Source organism: Lepisosteus platostomus, chromosome 6 (assembly GCF_059453375.1).
Source record: "Lepisosteus platostomus isolate fLepPlt1 chromosome 6, fLepPlt1.hap1, whole genome shotgun sequence".
Classification (NCBI taxonomy): domain Eukaryota; kingdom Metazoa; phylum Chordata; class Actinopteri; order Semionotiformes; family Lepisosteidae; genus Lepisosteus; species Lepisosteus platostomus.
In genome coordinates, this window is record NC_142616.1 from 68,165,172 (window position 1) to 68,181,940 (window position 16,769).

General features: G+C 41.4%; 1 protein-coding gene across 1 annotated transcript in view; it reads left to right on the forward strand.

Moving 5' to 3' along the window:
- Positions 1-13,792, forward strand: part of LOC148662280 (G protein-coupled receptor 22) — a 35,363-nt gene extending 21,571 nt beyond the window's left edge. The window contains exons 2-3 of the mRNA XM_088637260.1: positions 3,144-3,222; positions 8,425-13,792. Of these exons, the coding sequence (XP_088493386.1) occupies positions 8,565-10,049 (1,485 nt within the window). The 5' untranslated portion in view covers positions 3,144-3,222; positions 8,425-8,564 and the 3' untranslated portion in view covers positions 10,050-13,792. The remainder of the gene's footprint in view (positions 1-3,143; positions 3,223-8,424) is intronic.
- Positions 13,793-16,769: the final 2,977 nt, after the last annotated feature.

The window sequence follows — 16,769 nt, forward strand, 5'->3', positions numbered from 1 at the left end:
TATTTGAAATCTCAGATTTCAGGTTCATCCATTCAGCACTGCTGTACATATTACATGTTACTAACCTAGGCAGCAGTGTGCTGTATTCATCACACTGTACAACCCCATTTTATTGTTCAAACATTGTTTCTGTTGTCCTTTACATCTCTATACCATTACTTTACCACAGCTTTACTGTGCTTTTCTACACTTCATTATTAATTTACCACAGTGCACTTCTACAAGGGTGCTTTAGTGTTGTAATGGAGTGTAGTGTGTTGCTATGACAATGTGTGGGATTGTGTGCAGTAGTATTGTGCTGTTTGTATGATATGTTGGCTATTATCCATGCTAAAGAACAGCGGCAGGTACTTGCAGTTCCTTTTTAATGTTGATCATTTTAATTTTTTTTAACTGTATTTATATTTAACTACTGTATATATAACCAGTTATATTTGATAAATGTGGGGTTGTTTAAATGACAAAATAAGGAGGTTATTAAAATGAAATTATCAAAGGATAAAAATCAAATCCTGAAAGCAGCTTTCTATGCAAGTAAAGAATAAAGATTAATAATTTTACCCCTAAAGTAGTGGATTACTGAACATTATGTGAAACGTTTTCTTTATGTCAACTTGATCAATCCTTCCATTTTCTAAAAGCTTCCTCCGATTCAGGGTTGTGGGGGAGCTGGAGCCTTTCCCGGAAAGTAATGGGAACAAGGCAGAGTTCACTCTGGACGGGACTCAGTCCATCGAAGGGGACAGAGGCACAAGCCCTCACACACTCAATTTTGGGGCCCAGTTTTTCCAGAAGCCGATTAATCTGTCAGCATGTTTTTGGATTGCGGGAGGAAACCAGAGAATGCAGAAGAAGAGAGAGAACCTGCGTTCAAATAAACAAAATGAACAATATGGTTGGGCAGCTTGTTTAACATAACCGTTGGTTTAAATAGTGCCATCCGTCCTCTGTTTTAAATGCACTTCCACATACAGTAGATTTCATTTTTGTCCTCTGGATCCACTTTCACTGTTTATTTTAAATAAATCCACTGGTTAAACACTTTATTCATGCCTATGAGGATTATTAATACTTGTATCAGATCTCGGCACAGTTCACTCTGTTCAAGACTAAACTTGAACTAATACTAAGAAGTTGTTTTACCCTGTCAGTGTAGAAGATTTCCTTAAGCCCTGGAATGTATCTGGCTGATCTTCTCTAGACTGATTCCAGAATGTTTAATGTAACATGATGACCAAAGCTGTACACAGTATTATAAAGGAGGCATACTTACTTGTGATTTATAGTGTATGATCATAATTTAACTTCCCTTGATTTAAATTTTGCATTCTTGACTATGTATCTGAACATTTACTTCTTCTCCACCCTGTCTATAAGATAAAATTGAAGTAATAACATAAACAACCCCCTCTTTTTAATATGTAGCCTCTCAGTTTCCCATTTTAGTTCTGTATTTAAAGTTTATGTCTGTTCTATGTCAGTCCTGCCCTTGTCTAAATTCAATGTCATTTTGCTGGTGTTTTCCCTGTCCATGTCTCACTGACACACTGTGGGCTCAGGGGGCTCTGACTGGAGGTGTGGGGTGCCTCACTGACACAGTGTGGGTTCCATAGTCTCTCACAGGAGAGTGAGCACTCAATGGAGTAGTGGGAAACAATACAGTGTGGTCACTGTGTTGTTCATGGCTTGAACTGAGATAATAAGGAGACCCCTTATTAATAAAGAGCAAACACGACTTCTCCTTAAGACAGAAAATTTTATAATGATGATATATGTGTATTAATTATGTATTTTTAATGGGTGCTGACATGTGGGAAGTCTGTGGCATAACTTCAGGATAACAGCCCAGACTCAGCAGTACCCTAGGGTTATCCAAGCCTCCATGGCCATGCCCTGGCCAGCTGTCTCTTACCTGTGGTCTGTGTGGTATCACCGTGCAGTGTGGAGCCAAATCCCAAGGTCACCGCAGTTGTTCAGGGTCATCACTGGGCACAAGAGAACTCTGCCACTGCTCGTCTTGCATGGTGCAGCCTCATCCACCTCCAGAGACACAGGAGCTGGTGGCACCCAACTGGGTGAGGCTGCTGTGGCTAACAGATAGATGGATTCATAGTGCTTTTCATTCAAAAGGATGACATAGTGCTTCACACACAGGAGCTCAGTTCTCTCTTCCACCAGTGCTGCTCCTACTAGTGAATACATGCCAGCGATTCTGCACAGCAGGTCAGGAGGTCAGGGGGACAACTGAGAAAGTACTTCACTCTGTGGAACTAATGTTGAACTTCAAAGAGAAATTGATTTTCGATTCAGTGAATGTAAATCCACTGACTTGTCAATTGAAGACACTTCTAAAACCTTCAGGACAGGCACTCCAGGAGCAGAACTGAGACCCCTGCAATGTTCCCTCTAAGCTGTGCGCGTGTGCGTGCACATACAGGTTATGAAATAAGCGCACATAGGAAATTGAACTGCACACAAAAAATGTAATTCCAAGAAATATGATAATAATAAAACAAACATGGTTGGCAATTGAAAAATGCTAAATTGACCACATGAGACTGGCTGCGAGAGGCCCAACTTGGCTGTGTGCATTTTTATTGCTACTCTATAATCGATATCTATGCTCTCGTAGTCTCGTACCTCCCTGCTCATGCTTACTCAACACTCGGTCTCTGAATGGACTCGTGGAGTCGCTGTCCCCGTCTTTTGGATCTCTGTGCTTCACAATTAACAGCCTTTTCCTTTTCTGGTTTGCACAGTGTGCATCATTGAACGTGGAAACGTATACTAATTGTTTTCATTTTTTTGTTACTCAAAAGTTTTTAATTTAAAAAATAAAAATATTGATTCACTGTCAAAAGAGGAGAAGGACGTTAAGCGCAAAAGAACTGAATAATTAACTTTCAGTTCTTTTGCGCTTAACGCCCTTCTCCTCTTTTAAGTGGAATAGCTTGATGAAAAGGTAGAAACTGCTAATCTGAAAAATTTTCTTCAGATTTCTATTTTCTTCTGGTGGTACATTTTTCATATTTGGAATAGGTGGAATTTTTGATTAGATAGGGAGGGATTTATTTTACTTTCTGACAAATGCTTAACATTGCGTACAATGAAAAAATGGATCCCTTTCTCATTCCTTATTGCAGAACTACGCCCTGGCTGAGACCACAGCAGGAAAGGAAGAAGCAGATCAGACAGACCGCAGTGCTGTTTCCAGAGACACCGGTGAGAATGCAGTAGTGTCACTGAGATGCACTGCTCTACTAATTTGGCCTCACTATGTCAGTGAGAGACATAGTAAAAAGAGACACCTAAAAAACAACGACCAAAATTCCTACCACCACCTGCTGAGCCAAGAGTTGAGCCCTAAACAGAGCCTCCTGAGCCAGCTGGTCCTGAGGCTCACTGACCCTAGCCACACCGACACTAACCAGCATCAGGACAGCACTGCTAGAGCACCACAACTCAGACTCAACCACATCACAGAACAGATCAAACAGCAATATCTCACACACTGGGACACATACACACAAAGACAACATAAACTGGAATGCTACAGAATCCTAAACAGACAATACATGCTATCTGAATATTTGACCAAGATAAGAAACAGCAAAAAGAAACAGACCCTGAAGAAGTACAGGCTCAGTGACCACAGCCTGGCCATAAAAATTGTGCGACACAGGCAGACCTGACTACCCAGAGAGGACAGGCTGTGCTCCCACTGCCAGCGGGGAGAAATAGAGACAGATGGCAGATTCTGTTGTCAGAGGGGCTTTGTCTTGGGGACCCTACATCAGCTCCTGAGAATGGGGACTCTGATACTGGGAGAGAATATGGGAAACCTGCTATTGCTGGGATGATGGTGGTTTCAATGGGAATATAGTGGACAATGTTTAATTTTGCACAGCATTGAGAAGGTCAGCTAATTAACTTTGAATTATTTAACTTTCATTGCAATGACTGCTCCTTTCATGCATACAAAATATAGATGTTACCCATCCCCTCTCCCTTGTCTGCTCCATAATTCTTCTTTCTCTCTTTTTCACCTTTGCCTCCTTCCTCATATAGTTTCTGCTGACTGAGTGAAAACACTTTATTCTTGACAGTAAGTCAATAATACTCTGACTCAGGCACTGCCTGAAACAACCATCAGCCCTACTCTATCCTCAGAGAGTCCACCTGGGAGCAGCCAGGCTCGGACCCACAAGTGGTAAAGACAAACTGGAGATTTCAGTGAGCAGGAGGCAGGATCTTATTCCTGTACCAATGACAGAATATTAGTAGTGTGTACGAATACTCTGGGTGCGAAGTCTACGCCCATCCTTGCAGTTTAATAACTTATTAGGTTCAGCCATTAAGGTCCAGATCTTTCTGAGATCTTAAGGATCAATGTCTTCTAGCTTCGATTGTTGCTTCAGTTCCTATTTAGGCAATATAAATAATTTGCTTAATTGAACTGGTGATTTGTGGCCAGAATATTTGCCATTAGATCATCAGCCTGGTTACAATTTACAGGAGCTACTTGGCCCATTGTACTACTTGCGTAGATTAATATTTAAATGATTCCCTCATCATATCTCATCATGAAGCTTTTGTAAGTTAGAATCATTCTCTATTTTTCTTTTTATGACCCTTCTAATTTAGATTACAAACTAATGACACTGCTACATTCTTTTGTCTTAAAGAAGAGTTATTACATACTGGAGGACAGATGCTTCTCACAAACACTTCTCATTGATAAGGAACAAGTAAAGTTTATTCCATGCTGAAAAGAGAAGGAAACAACATTTCGGCTGTGGAGCCTTCCTCACACTCGAAGAAGGCTCCACGGCTGGAACGTTGTATTTCTTTTCTTCTCTTTTTAGCATGGAATAAACCTTTACTTGTTCCTTTGCAGCCTACGCTTGCTAACACAGCTACCTAATTGAACTATTTCTCATTGATGTCAGACAAGATGAAAACATCAGCATTCAGTGGTAAACTAAGGACATCCTGACTCATATGAAGACCACTCAAACCTGGTGTTGCTTGGTGTGCAAACTGGAAACCCAGACAACAGGATAATGATGTTGTGCAGTCTGAGCACTAACATTTTAATTTCTCTAGCTCTCTAGAAAACGTGGTTATAAAACTGAACAAGATATCCTGCAGTATTGCTCAAAGTGGGAGAAACCGTTGGTGTTATTTATATCATTATTTAATGTCCTTATCTCTTTTTTCTGTTGAATCACTGTTGAATCTTTTCCCACTTGAAAAAACCTTGAAATGCTCTGAATCTGCTAAAGTAATACTTTGAGCAATAAGCTTTCAATTGTAGGTTGTAAATGTTTCTGAAAATATTTTAAGTTCATGGTACATTCCAAGACCATGGTAGACTGATGTAGAACTTTAACAAGCTTTCCAAGAATTACCATGCTTCCACCATGCTTAAACTTTGCCATGCTGTGAAAAAGTGATTTACTACTATTTCACTGGGAGATACAATTTTGCACGAGAGCAGCAACAGTGGTAAAAAAACACATTAAAAATTCATAGGATATGTTGTTTCTTCGGAAATTGTTACTATTGCCACTGTCAACATCGTGGTAGCAATACGGTTAGCAGAATGTTAACAGCAGAACCTGCAGACGGCTAAGAAGTGTTTCTCTGTAGCATAACAGAAGGCTGTAACTACAGAGAAATTAGGTTATGAGGAAGATGCAGATAATGTCTAAACTGCTCTTGAGAGAACCTGAGTTCCTGAAAAGCCATTTGTTCCCAGGGGTAACAGATGGTATTAGTACAGTCTTCCCTCTGTGGCGATGTTAACAAGGCCCCTGGGAGACAGTATACTGTATTCATAACGTTTTTTCTTTCATCTACCAATGCGTTTCATAAGCAGATGGACATCTCAAGCACTGTTGAATTATTTTGTCTTCCTTTGTGTATTTTTTGTTCTAATGAGTAACTGAGCAAATGTGTGTTTCTGTGTTGGTTTGTATTTCTATGTGTGCCAGCCAGAGTAGACTTGTCTTTGCCATACATCTTCAAAAATTAGTTCCTCAATCCAAATAAATGGGTTATTAAATGTAATGATTCTTACACTATGTGTACATTTTACCAGACATTTATTAAACCCACCAGGATCAGTTAGGTGGTTTCAGTGAATAATTTAATTGAAGACAGGAGTCCCAATGGAATGGTCCCAGTCTTTTAAACTGCAGTCATTGTCACTGGGCCCCTGTCCTACCTCTTGTTTAACAATTGCAAGGAAAATAAATGTTTTTGTTACAAAATTAATTAGAAAACCAAATAATTATTTGATTTACATAACCACTGCTTCTAGCTGAGCATCTAGCTGAGCAGCTGCAATATGTAGACAGACAGTATAAATCCACAACCATGATGAAGAAAGCACTCATGAAACTCAGTGTTTAAACATTGCAGCAATATAAAGCAACTTATTTCGAACACTTGAAAGAATGCAACTCGGTTCTGGAGAGCAGCTCAGTCATTTTTTTTTTCAAGTGGAATTTTGGGTGATTTTTCCCACTTTGTACTCTTTTGACCTTGGATTGTCAATTGTTTATCAGCTTGGCTCACTACTGTACCTGCAGTATAACAGGGTGAATGATGTTTTGTATTTTCTGGCTCCCTTTCCTGTCTGAATCATTTGTGTTTCAGACACTGAGATCCACAGGTACTTACGGCAGAGTTAGTGCCAGTTTCTCGTCACAACCCCCCAAGCCTTTGCCCCAAGTACATGCAGTGCCACAGGCCAGGCTTGGGCTGGTGATGCCTGGATACAGGCCTCAGCATGTGGTCGGTACTAAATAGAATCTCTCCTGTCAGACTTTTAATTCACAAATAAGAACATTATAAAAGTTGCCAACAAGAAATAATCTTGTTAACCTGGTAGTTGTTAACAAAAAAAAAAAAAAAAAAAGTTGAGCAGGTAAGTAATTCTTAACATTTGTTCAGACTTCTTGAAGGAGCCCAGAGTTTGGGCCTTAGTTAGAAAACCTGTCCCAGACACCCTTCCTCTTCCTAAATTAAATTTAGGTTTCCAAGAATCTCTTTGTTTCACAACTGAACTTGAAATAGTCCCCTTGGTTAACATTTTTATAAACTTTAATTAAATCTCCCAGTCTCCTTTTTCAAAACATGAATATTGAAGCTCTTTAACCAGCGTTTATATGTCATTCCCTTGAGACCAGCAATCCTTCCAGTTGCTGTTCTATGAACTCTTTCTAAGGGTGTAGAACCCTTTTTTGCTCTGGTGACTATAATGGAATGTGGTATTCTCAATGGGGTCTTTGTAAAACCTGAGCATTGCATCCCTGGGTTTAAATACGTTTATATTTAGCATCCTATAGGTTCCCCCTGTGTATTGTTGGGGGAGTAGAGGAATTTACATGAACACCCAGATGGTTTTCATGTGTAGCATCCTTACTTCATTTACACTTCATATTCAAATCAATTTTCCAATTTCCTACCCTGCTGCTACTTTTGCTTCCCACTTCCCTGGTTTAGTATCATCTGCAATTTTAACTAGTTTCACTAGTGTTAACAAGTTTCCAGTGTTACTAGTTTGTCAGTTGTATAGAAAGAGCAATGGGCCAGAACCTATATTACTGATTTTGAAATTACAGTGTTTATGTAACGATCAGTTCTTTCCGGGCCCTATGCGGACGACACGATCCGGAATTGTAAGGATACAATAGGGAAAAACAGTCATCCAGGAGAAGGGTCTGGAGACGGGGGGCGTGTCCGATGAGTGCAGGTGTCCAGGGGGAGTGAATCCAAGGCAAACAATCCAAGGGTATATCCAAAGGGGAAATCCAATACAGGAGGCAGAGTCCAAGACCAGGGGATCCATCCAAAGGAACTAAAAACACGAACCGGGTCGGAACCGGCGGGACAGGGAATCAGGAACAGGAAACTAAAACCATGACGGAGCCAGACATGGCAGGACCCCGGGCTCTCATGAAACGGGATTCAATGAGAAGCCTCGGGCAAACGCCTGCGTCTGGCTTTAAAGGTGGAACTAAGAGGGGCTGGGCAAAGGAACAGGTGTAAACAATGGGGGAAAACGAGGAAGGGCTGGAGTGCCCTTAAGAGGGGGAGTAGCGATCGTGACAGTTTAACAATGTCTACATGAAAGACAAAATCTTGATCTGTTGATTCAGTGCAGAGTTGATTTGGAAATAAAATCGGTTTTATTACCAAATCAACTCTGCACATTTGTTGGGATCCGAAACAGGCACTGGGACAAGATCTTCACTTGACAGAAAAACCCAGCTCAGTGAGTTAAGGAGAAAGGATTAAATGTAGTCATTAATGTGACACACGGATATGATGAATCTTAACATTCTTGCAGATTAAGAACTTTCTCTTTCTTTCATCTCTCCCTTTTCCTCTTGTGTTTGTCTTTTTTTACAATAGGAGGGGAACTGAGGCACTCAGGTGTGCTGGGTGACAGTCCAATCACTTGTGATTTTGGTTCTGCAGCTGGAGGCTGAAGGTGCTGGCGGAAGAACATTGGTAGCTGTTGCTATGTTTCAGGAAGCAGCAGGGTTACAGCCATGGAAACAGACAGCTACAACGAGCTCCTGGAGACAACGGATGGTACCAGTGGGCCAAACACGGGCTGGTACCTCCCCTATCCTGTCAGCTTCCAGGTGTCTCTCACCAGCTTCTTGATGTTGGAGCTGGTGCTGGGATTCAGCAGCAACCTGACAGTCCTGGTTCTGTATTGTGTGCAATCCAACCTGGTGGACTCAGTCAGCAACATGGTGACCGTGAACCTCCACGTGCTTGACATCATTGTGTGTGTGGTGTGTGTGCCGCTCACTATCGTTATCATCTTGATCCCTCTGGAGAGAGACATTGCTCTGGTCTGCTGCTTTCATGAGGCTTGTGTCACCTTCACCAGCATCGCCACTGCTGTCAACGTCCTGGTCATCAGCATGGATCGATATGACATATCTGTGCGCCCGGCCAACCGCATACTGACCCCAAGCCGTGCCGCCATGCTGCTGACTGGGGTTTGGGGTATTTCACTGGTGGTCTTTTTCATTCCCTTCTTTGAGGTGGAGTTCTTCGGGGGGCGTGCGACAGACCATGCCTCCACCTGGCGGAACCGAACACTGCTGTGTGTTGGTGGCCAAGGCTACCACACTGAACTGGGCATGTATTACCACCTGCTAATCCAGGTGCCCATCTTCTTTGCAGCTGTAGTAGTCATGCTAGTCACTTACTCAAAGATCCTGCAGGCCCTCAACATTCGTATTGGTTCGCACTTCAAGAGGAGCCAGCGCCGCAAGGGCTCAGGCTGCACTGGAAAGGGCAGGAGGAGGAAGAGAAGGAAGGGGGTGGGAGGAGGAGGGGGGGGCGGTGGGCTGTCCAGTGAGACAAAGCGGCTCTCTCAGCCACCTCTCATACCCACGCCTTCCCCAACCCCTACCTCCCCCCAGCCACCACCCCTGACACCCACCGTGGCCCAGCCACAAACCCATCTGGCTGCTGCTGCTGCTGCCGACGGAGAGGGGGTTGGGCTGGGGCTGGGACTGGGGATGGGGGAAGGAGGGGCAGCAGCAGCAGCAGCCGCTGCCATGGGTGTCCAGGCCTCTGTGTCAGCCATCATCGCCCTGCGCCGTGCCGTGAGACGGCACAGGGATCGCCGCGAGCGGCAGAGAAGAGTCTTCAAGATGTCACTCATTATCATCTCCACCTTCCTGGGTTGCTGGGCGCCAATCTCTGTGGTGAATGTGCTGATCCTGTGCATGGGTCCTAGCGATTGGCTGGTCAGGCTTCGGATCTGCTTCCTGGCCATGGCATACGGCACCACCATCTTCCATCCTCTGTTGTATGCCTTTACACGCCAGAAGCTACGCAAAGTGCTGAAGAGTAAAGTGAAGAAGAGGGTGGTCTCATTGCTGCAGGTGGACCCAGCTCCCAGCGGCACTGTCATACACAATTCCTGGGTGGAACCACGGAAAGGGCGCAAGGTCAGGCTGGAGTGCAGTGATGCCACTGACCGCTGCCTAACAGAGGCTGTGAGAGAGTGAGAGAGATCCGAGTTCCCGAGGGAGGGCAGGGGGAAATAGAGGGGAAAGCCTGGGAGTAAGCAAGTTAGATGGAGGGAAGGAGTTAGTGAGACAGACATGAAGGCTTACAACCAGTTGTAAGAGGCAGTAAACATAAGCTGTACCCTTTTGTATTCATCACGTTTAAATCCAGCAACAATTCTAGTGAATCTACATGATCAACCATAAGATATTTTTTATTTTTTAAATAATGATTTTTTAATTAAGTATAATATTTAAATATTTAAAATGTCTTCCAGAAGTACCTGCACTCTTTCAAATGAGAAAATGAAAAAATTAAAATGATGAATCATTGGCCTGTTCTTACAGTCATAATTAGCATGATCCTGGTGTACTTCTCTTAAAAATACAGTGAACTCTGTGTGCCAGAAGATGCTTGGACTACTCTAGACTGCCCCATTAGGTTAACGTTAATTTCTACAAGCCAGAGATGCTATTATTTTATTGACTACTTGTAAATTAAACAAACACATAATGACTTTAAAAAGGACCTCTGCATGTTAAACTCTGTTAGATATCAAGCTATCAAGTAAACCAATGAGTATTCCGCAGTTGTATTGCTGTCCTCCATATGTACTGTATATCTCCCTTGCACAGTTAAGAGTTATATTTTGTGGTGATTCTCCATTATGTCAGGACAGTTGTCCTTTGTCCAGTGAGAGCTGGCCACAAGTGAAAAATCACTTCTTCAAGCCTCCCTTCTGGGCTCCAGTGTGGTCACCGATTCAAAGTGTTTTTAATGCCCAAGCTAGAAGATATATACTTTATTGATCCCGTGAGGGAAATTGCAGAAGGTCATTACAGTAGTCCACTCTAGATTAAACAAAATAATGCAGTTTCCCTGCAGTAGGCATGAATAGTACAGGATGTAACTAAGCGATATTACTAAAATAGAAGAAGAATAATATGGAGTGGGAGAAAATTAGAAAATAAGCAGAAAACAGAAGGAGAAACAATGAGGCTCAGCGAGTGACCGAATGAATGAACAATTACAAATACTGCCAGATGATCTGCTTTTAGATTAGGTTTCTCCAGTTCTTGTAATGAAGATCTACAGGTACTTCTGGTTGTTACTAGAACACACTTCTCAGTTACTTTAATTATTGTGGAAAAGTGCTGTACTTTACGATTTTAGGGTTTAAAATAGTAAAATAATAATTTACACCAAATCCCAAAATTATATCAAACCAGTTTTATTTGACAAATAAAAAATCTCTTTTGTCATTATTGTAAAAAAAAATCAGCTAACATTCAATATCTTTGTGTGAAAAAATAAGTTCACCCCTGGATTTAGTAACTTGTGGCATGTCTTGCATCAATAACTTTAAATACATTTTTCTCCTTTTCAGAGTTGATCGGTCTCTCACATTACCTGGAAGGAATTCTGTCCCACTCTTACAGAACTACTTCAGCTCTGTGATGTTCAAGGGCTTTCTTGTATGCACAGCTCTCTTTAGATTCTGCCACAACATCTCTGTAAGGCTTATGTCTACACTGCAATTTGACCATTCCAAAATCCTGAATTTCTTCAGAGAAATTCATTTAGATTTGTGTGTTTGAAATCATTGTCTTTTTGCATGATTCATTTTCAGTTTAGCTTTATCTATCAGACATTTTCCTCTCGGATACTCTGGTGTAGTGTAGTATTCATTCTAGACTCAACGATAGCAAGGCATCCAGTCTTGAGGCAGCAAAGAAGGGCCAAACCACCTCCCCAGCACCACCATGCTTGATGGTTGGTATGGGGTTCTTCTGGTCAGAGACAGTGTTTGGTTTTCACCAAACATGACATTCTGTATGATGGCCAAACAACTCCACTTCTGACTCATCTGTACAGAACACATTGTTCCATAAGTCTTGTTTTTCATTCAAGTGCTGTTTTGCAGACTTATGGTGTTCTTCTTGAAAAACAGGGGCTTCCTCATGGATATCCTTACATGAAAGCAGTTATTATTTCTTATTCAGTCTTTTCCTGATTGTAGCCTCATGAACTCTGACATTCAACATTGCAAGAGAGGCCTGTAGATCCCTGTGTGTAGCCCCGGGGTTCTTTGAAGCATCTAAGAACTTAATATAGTCAGATTTTGGAGAGGATTTGGTAGGACTGGCACTACTTGGTAGATTGGTAACAGACTTGAATTATTTCCATTTGTCTTATCTTTCTTACCATAGAACAAAGGGCTTGGAAAAGGTTGGAAATGGCTAGTAGCCAAACTGGTAAGAAGCAATAATTTTCTCAGAGACTGTAACAAGTTTCTTTTGATCTGGACATGATGTGTTACCACAAACCCGAGTGGACCAAACTGACAAAGTTTCCTGATGATCAGGTAATCATTTGCACATCTTCTTGTTGCACCTGATTCTACATACTTCTTAATTGAGATAGTTGAACTAACATTTTTTCACACACAGATATTGAATGCTGGCTGATTTTTTAAAAATAAATAATGCAAAAGTAGACTTTTGTGTGTTATATGTCAAATAAGGTTTTATGTACTATTGGCGAGGACTAGGTAAAGGTCAAATACGTCTAAATATATTAAACCATAAACTCTTAAGGTAGTGTACTAGGTTTTATTAACACACTCTACCTGAACTAATAACTGTTCTGGTTTATTTATTTTGGTTTAGAAAGCCTTTTGCTGCTGGCTTGAGGCCCCTACACAGCCCACAGCCTGCAATGGGAGCTTGAGCTCGTCTGGAGATCACTGCTGTTGCTGTTGCCCTCTCCAGAGCCACAGCCCAGTTGTGAACTTCTCTCCACAGGTATTAAGTTGTAGTTAAGAGATTATTATAGTTATTAAAACTAAGTTAAATTAAAATTTAATTTAAAAGATCAAGAAAACCTGTTGGACTGAGGTGCAGGATCCCCCTTCTCTCTCGGTGAAGACAAGCCTGGCCTCTCAGTAAATGCCTCTCTGTGATCTAAGATCATTGCACTGAAATACAGCACTGGATCTGATGGTATTACAAACTCAAAGAAGAAGAAAAAAATGCGGAAAAAGCTGACACTCTGAGACCCTCCTGTGGACACTTATGATCAGTCATGTGTTGGCAGCAATACAATTTTACAAAATTAAGGAAGCAAAAAATACTAAAGGATATTTCAGGTTCCTTTTTTGGTGTACTTTAACTTATGTGGTGTACAGTAGTGGTTTTATTTTATTATGGGAAAAGAAAAATGGAATGGTGCATTTGTTGGAGGTGGTAGGGGATTTATGGAGCATTAATGAAGACTGAAATGAAATAATGAAATGATGGGACTGAAATAAAATGCATGGACCTGTAACTTCTTGGCCACTGGACAGAATTGTGCAGACAGTTACCAGTCTGCTACTCCATACATGCAGGACTTACCAGCTTTTTACTGATCTGCACAAACCATCCACAGCAGGCATGGACATAACCAGAACTATTTCACCACCAAAAACCTTTTTGAAAAGTATATAGTTTTTCTTAAAATGATGTGATCTCCTGCCTGTGAGTAGAATGAAACTGTAGAGGTTGTGAACTGTGAATGTGCTGCACTACTGTAACTGTGATGTGGAGATATACACAGATCAATAAATATATATGCACATAGATATCTGTGTATGTCTTATTTATATATACATGTACTGTATATATTCATGTATAATATTTATATTGTTTTTGTGTATTTATAGATGAGAAACATGAAGTCTTGATTAAAACTGAATATTTTATCTTGTTTGGCCCAGTCTGTTCTGTGTTGCTTGGTGTGTCAGACAGCAGTATTTCATTTTGTACAGTGTAATAATAATCATCATATATTTCCTGTTGAAACCTTGCATGCAGGCCAGCCCCAGACTTTGATGTTTGAAGTTGCTTGAAGATGTTGTTGAAATGAACAGCAATAACAAGCAACACCAATATCCTTAACTGTAATGCTTTTGTGAAAAAAAAAGTATATTGACATTGGGCCTCACCTTTTACCATCTCCAGTGATGGACTTCTAAATGTCTGCATTTACAGATTTCAGCTTTTCACATATCCAATGGAAAAGACCTCCCAGATTTAATAATATTTTTATATAGTTCTCAAAGTGCTTAGTTTTCTATTCTTTTGCTAGTAGTAGTCCGAGCTACTGTTTCCATTTTCACAAGTTTCTTTTTGTCCCCCTTTCCTTCCCCTTTGATTAACTTTCCCTTTTCTTCCTTTCACTGCAAGACTCCAAATTCAAAATATGATGCTTTTCAGTAAGAAATCAAATTGAGTTTGACAGATGGTTCTTCATCTTGTGATATACTGCATGGGAAACACAGTTTAGCCATCAGGTGTTCAAGAAGATCCTTTTGCTATCAAATCCTGCAGTGCAAAATGCTACAGGGGCTCAAGGGATAAATTGGTTGGTTGTCCTAAATGGGAAGCCGTCCAACTACATATTGCTGTCTGGTGCCTCCATTTCTCTCAATCCCCTTTCCAGAAATGATATACTCTTCTACCTCAGAGGATGCCTGGAAAAGCTTTTATGTCCACATTTAAGAATTCAGCTCAATCCACTTAAATGTAGCAATATGACCTAGATTTTATTTGCAAAATTAAAAAGAAAAATTAATTTATCCCCCCACCTGATATTGATATTTCATGTCCAAAAAGTTTAGTTCAGCATAAGATCAATGGATATCAGATTTTGCAGACAGGAGGACATCTGTGGACTTTATCATATTAAAGAAATAAAGGAAAAACTTTTCAGTATTTAGCTATAAAAGCCTCCTCTAACCCAATCACAATACCACGTCATGGTGCTGTTCACTCTGTCATTGCAAAATTATCTTCTTCAGTGTACAGTATCCCACTGTGACTATTATATATCACACTATCGCAATGCTTTGCTTTACAGTTACTGTGGTGTCATAGTAATACTGGGAAGTTCTGTACCACAATGACTGTGCTGTAGAGCATTGTTCTGTAATTTTTTTCTTTCAGATATGAAGAATGTCATCACTGACCTTTAAATGTACAACTTGAAAAGTGACAATCTTAGGTCAACATGACAAGTTGCAATGTATCATCAGCACATTATTATTCTGCACTGCCATCTTGTGTTCGTTTATCATAATAGATAATACAAAAGCCTCTCTCAATGAGTGGTATGAGTGAATGTTTCTGTGATTAAGAGACTTCCATGGGATACGGACTAGGAGAGTAAAACCCGGAGCGGATCAGACATCCAAGGGATCCGGACGGCTAGAGTAAAGCCCAGAACGAATCAGACTTCCAAGGTATCAGGTCTGGTTGAGTAAAACCCAGAGCGGATCAGACTTCCTCGCGATCCGGACTGGTTGAATAAAACCCGTAGCGGATCAAACGTTCAAAAGATTCGAACTGGAAGATTAAAACCCGGACCGCATCAGACTTCCTAGGGATCTGGACTGGTAGATTAAAACCCGGAGTAGATAAGACTTCCAAGGGAACCGGATGGGAAGAGCAAAACCTGGAGTGGATCATATTTCCATGGGATCAGGATTAGTCTATTAAAATCAAAGGGATCCTGACTGGTAGAGTAAACACCCAGAGCAGATCATAATTTGAAGGGATCCGGACTGGTAGAGGAAAACCCGGAGTAGATCAAACTTCCAAAATATCTGGAATGGTAGAGCAAAACCCAGATTGCATCAGACTTCCAAGGGATTCGGACTGGTAGAGGAAAACCAAGAGCGGATCAGACTTCTAAGGGATCATAACTGGTAGTTAAACCCGGACCTGAAGAGACGGGATCAGGATTGTTAGGGTAAAACCTGGACCCAATCAGATTTCCAAGGGATCTGGACTGGTAGAGCAAAACCCGGACTGCATCAAATTTCCAAGGGATCTGGACTGGTGGAGTAAACCCAGAGTGGATTTGAGTTCAAAGGGATTTGGACCGGTAGAGTAAAACCCGAAGCGGATTAAACTTCCAAGAGATTCGGAATGGAAGAGTAAAACCCGGACAGGATCAGACTTCCGAGAGATCTGGACTGGGAGAGTTAGACCCCGAAGTGGATCAGACTTCCAAGGGATCTGGATTGGTCAAATAAAACCCGGATTGGATCAGACTTCCAATGGATCCGGACTGGTCGAGTAAAATCCAGACTGGATCAGACTTCCAAAGGATTAAGATTGGTAGGGTAAACTCCTAACCTCTTTAGACTTCCAAGATATCTGGACTGGTAGAGTAAAACCCGGAGCGGATAAAACTTCCAAGGGATTCGGAATGGAAGAGTAAAACCAGGACTGGATCAGACTTCGAAGGGATCCGAACTGTAAGAATAAATCTCGGAGCGGATCAGACTTCAAAGTGATCTGGATTGGTTGAGTAAATTCTGGGATCTTATCAGTCTTCCAAGAGATCCGGACTAGTAGACTAGGATTGGGATCCGGAGTGGCAGAGCAAAACAAGGTCTGGATCAGACTTCAAAGGGATCTGGACTGGTAGAGTAAAACCCAAAGCGGACTAGACTTCCAAGGGATCCGGACTGGTAGCTTTAAAGCCGGACTGGAAGAGACTTCTATGGGATTGAAGTGTTAGAGTAAAACCTGGAGCGGATAACATTTCCAAAAGAACTGGACTGGTAGAATAAAACCTGTAGTGGATCAGACTTCAAAGGGATCTGGACTGGTAGTGTAAAATCCGGACTGCATCAGACTTTGAAGGGATCCGGAATGGAAGAGTAAATCCTG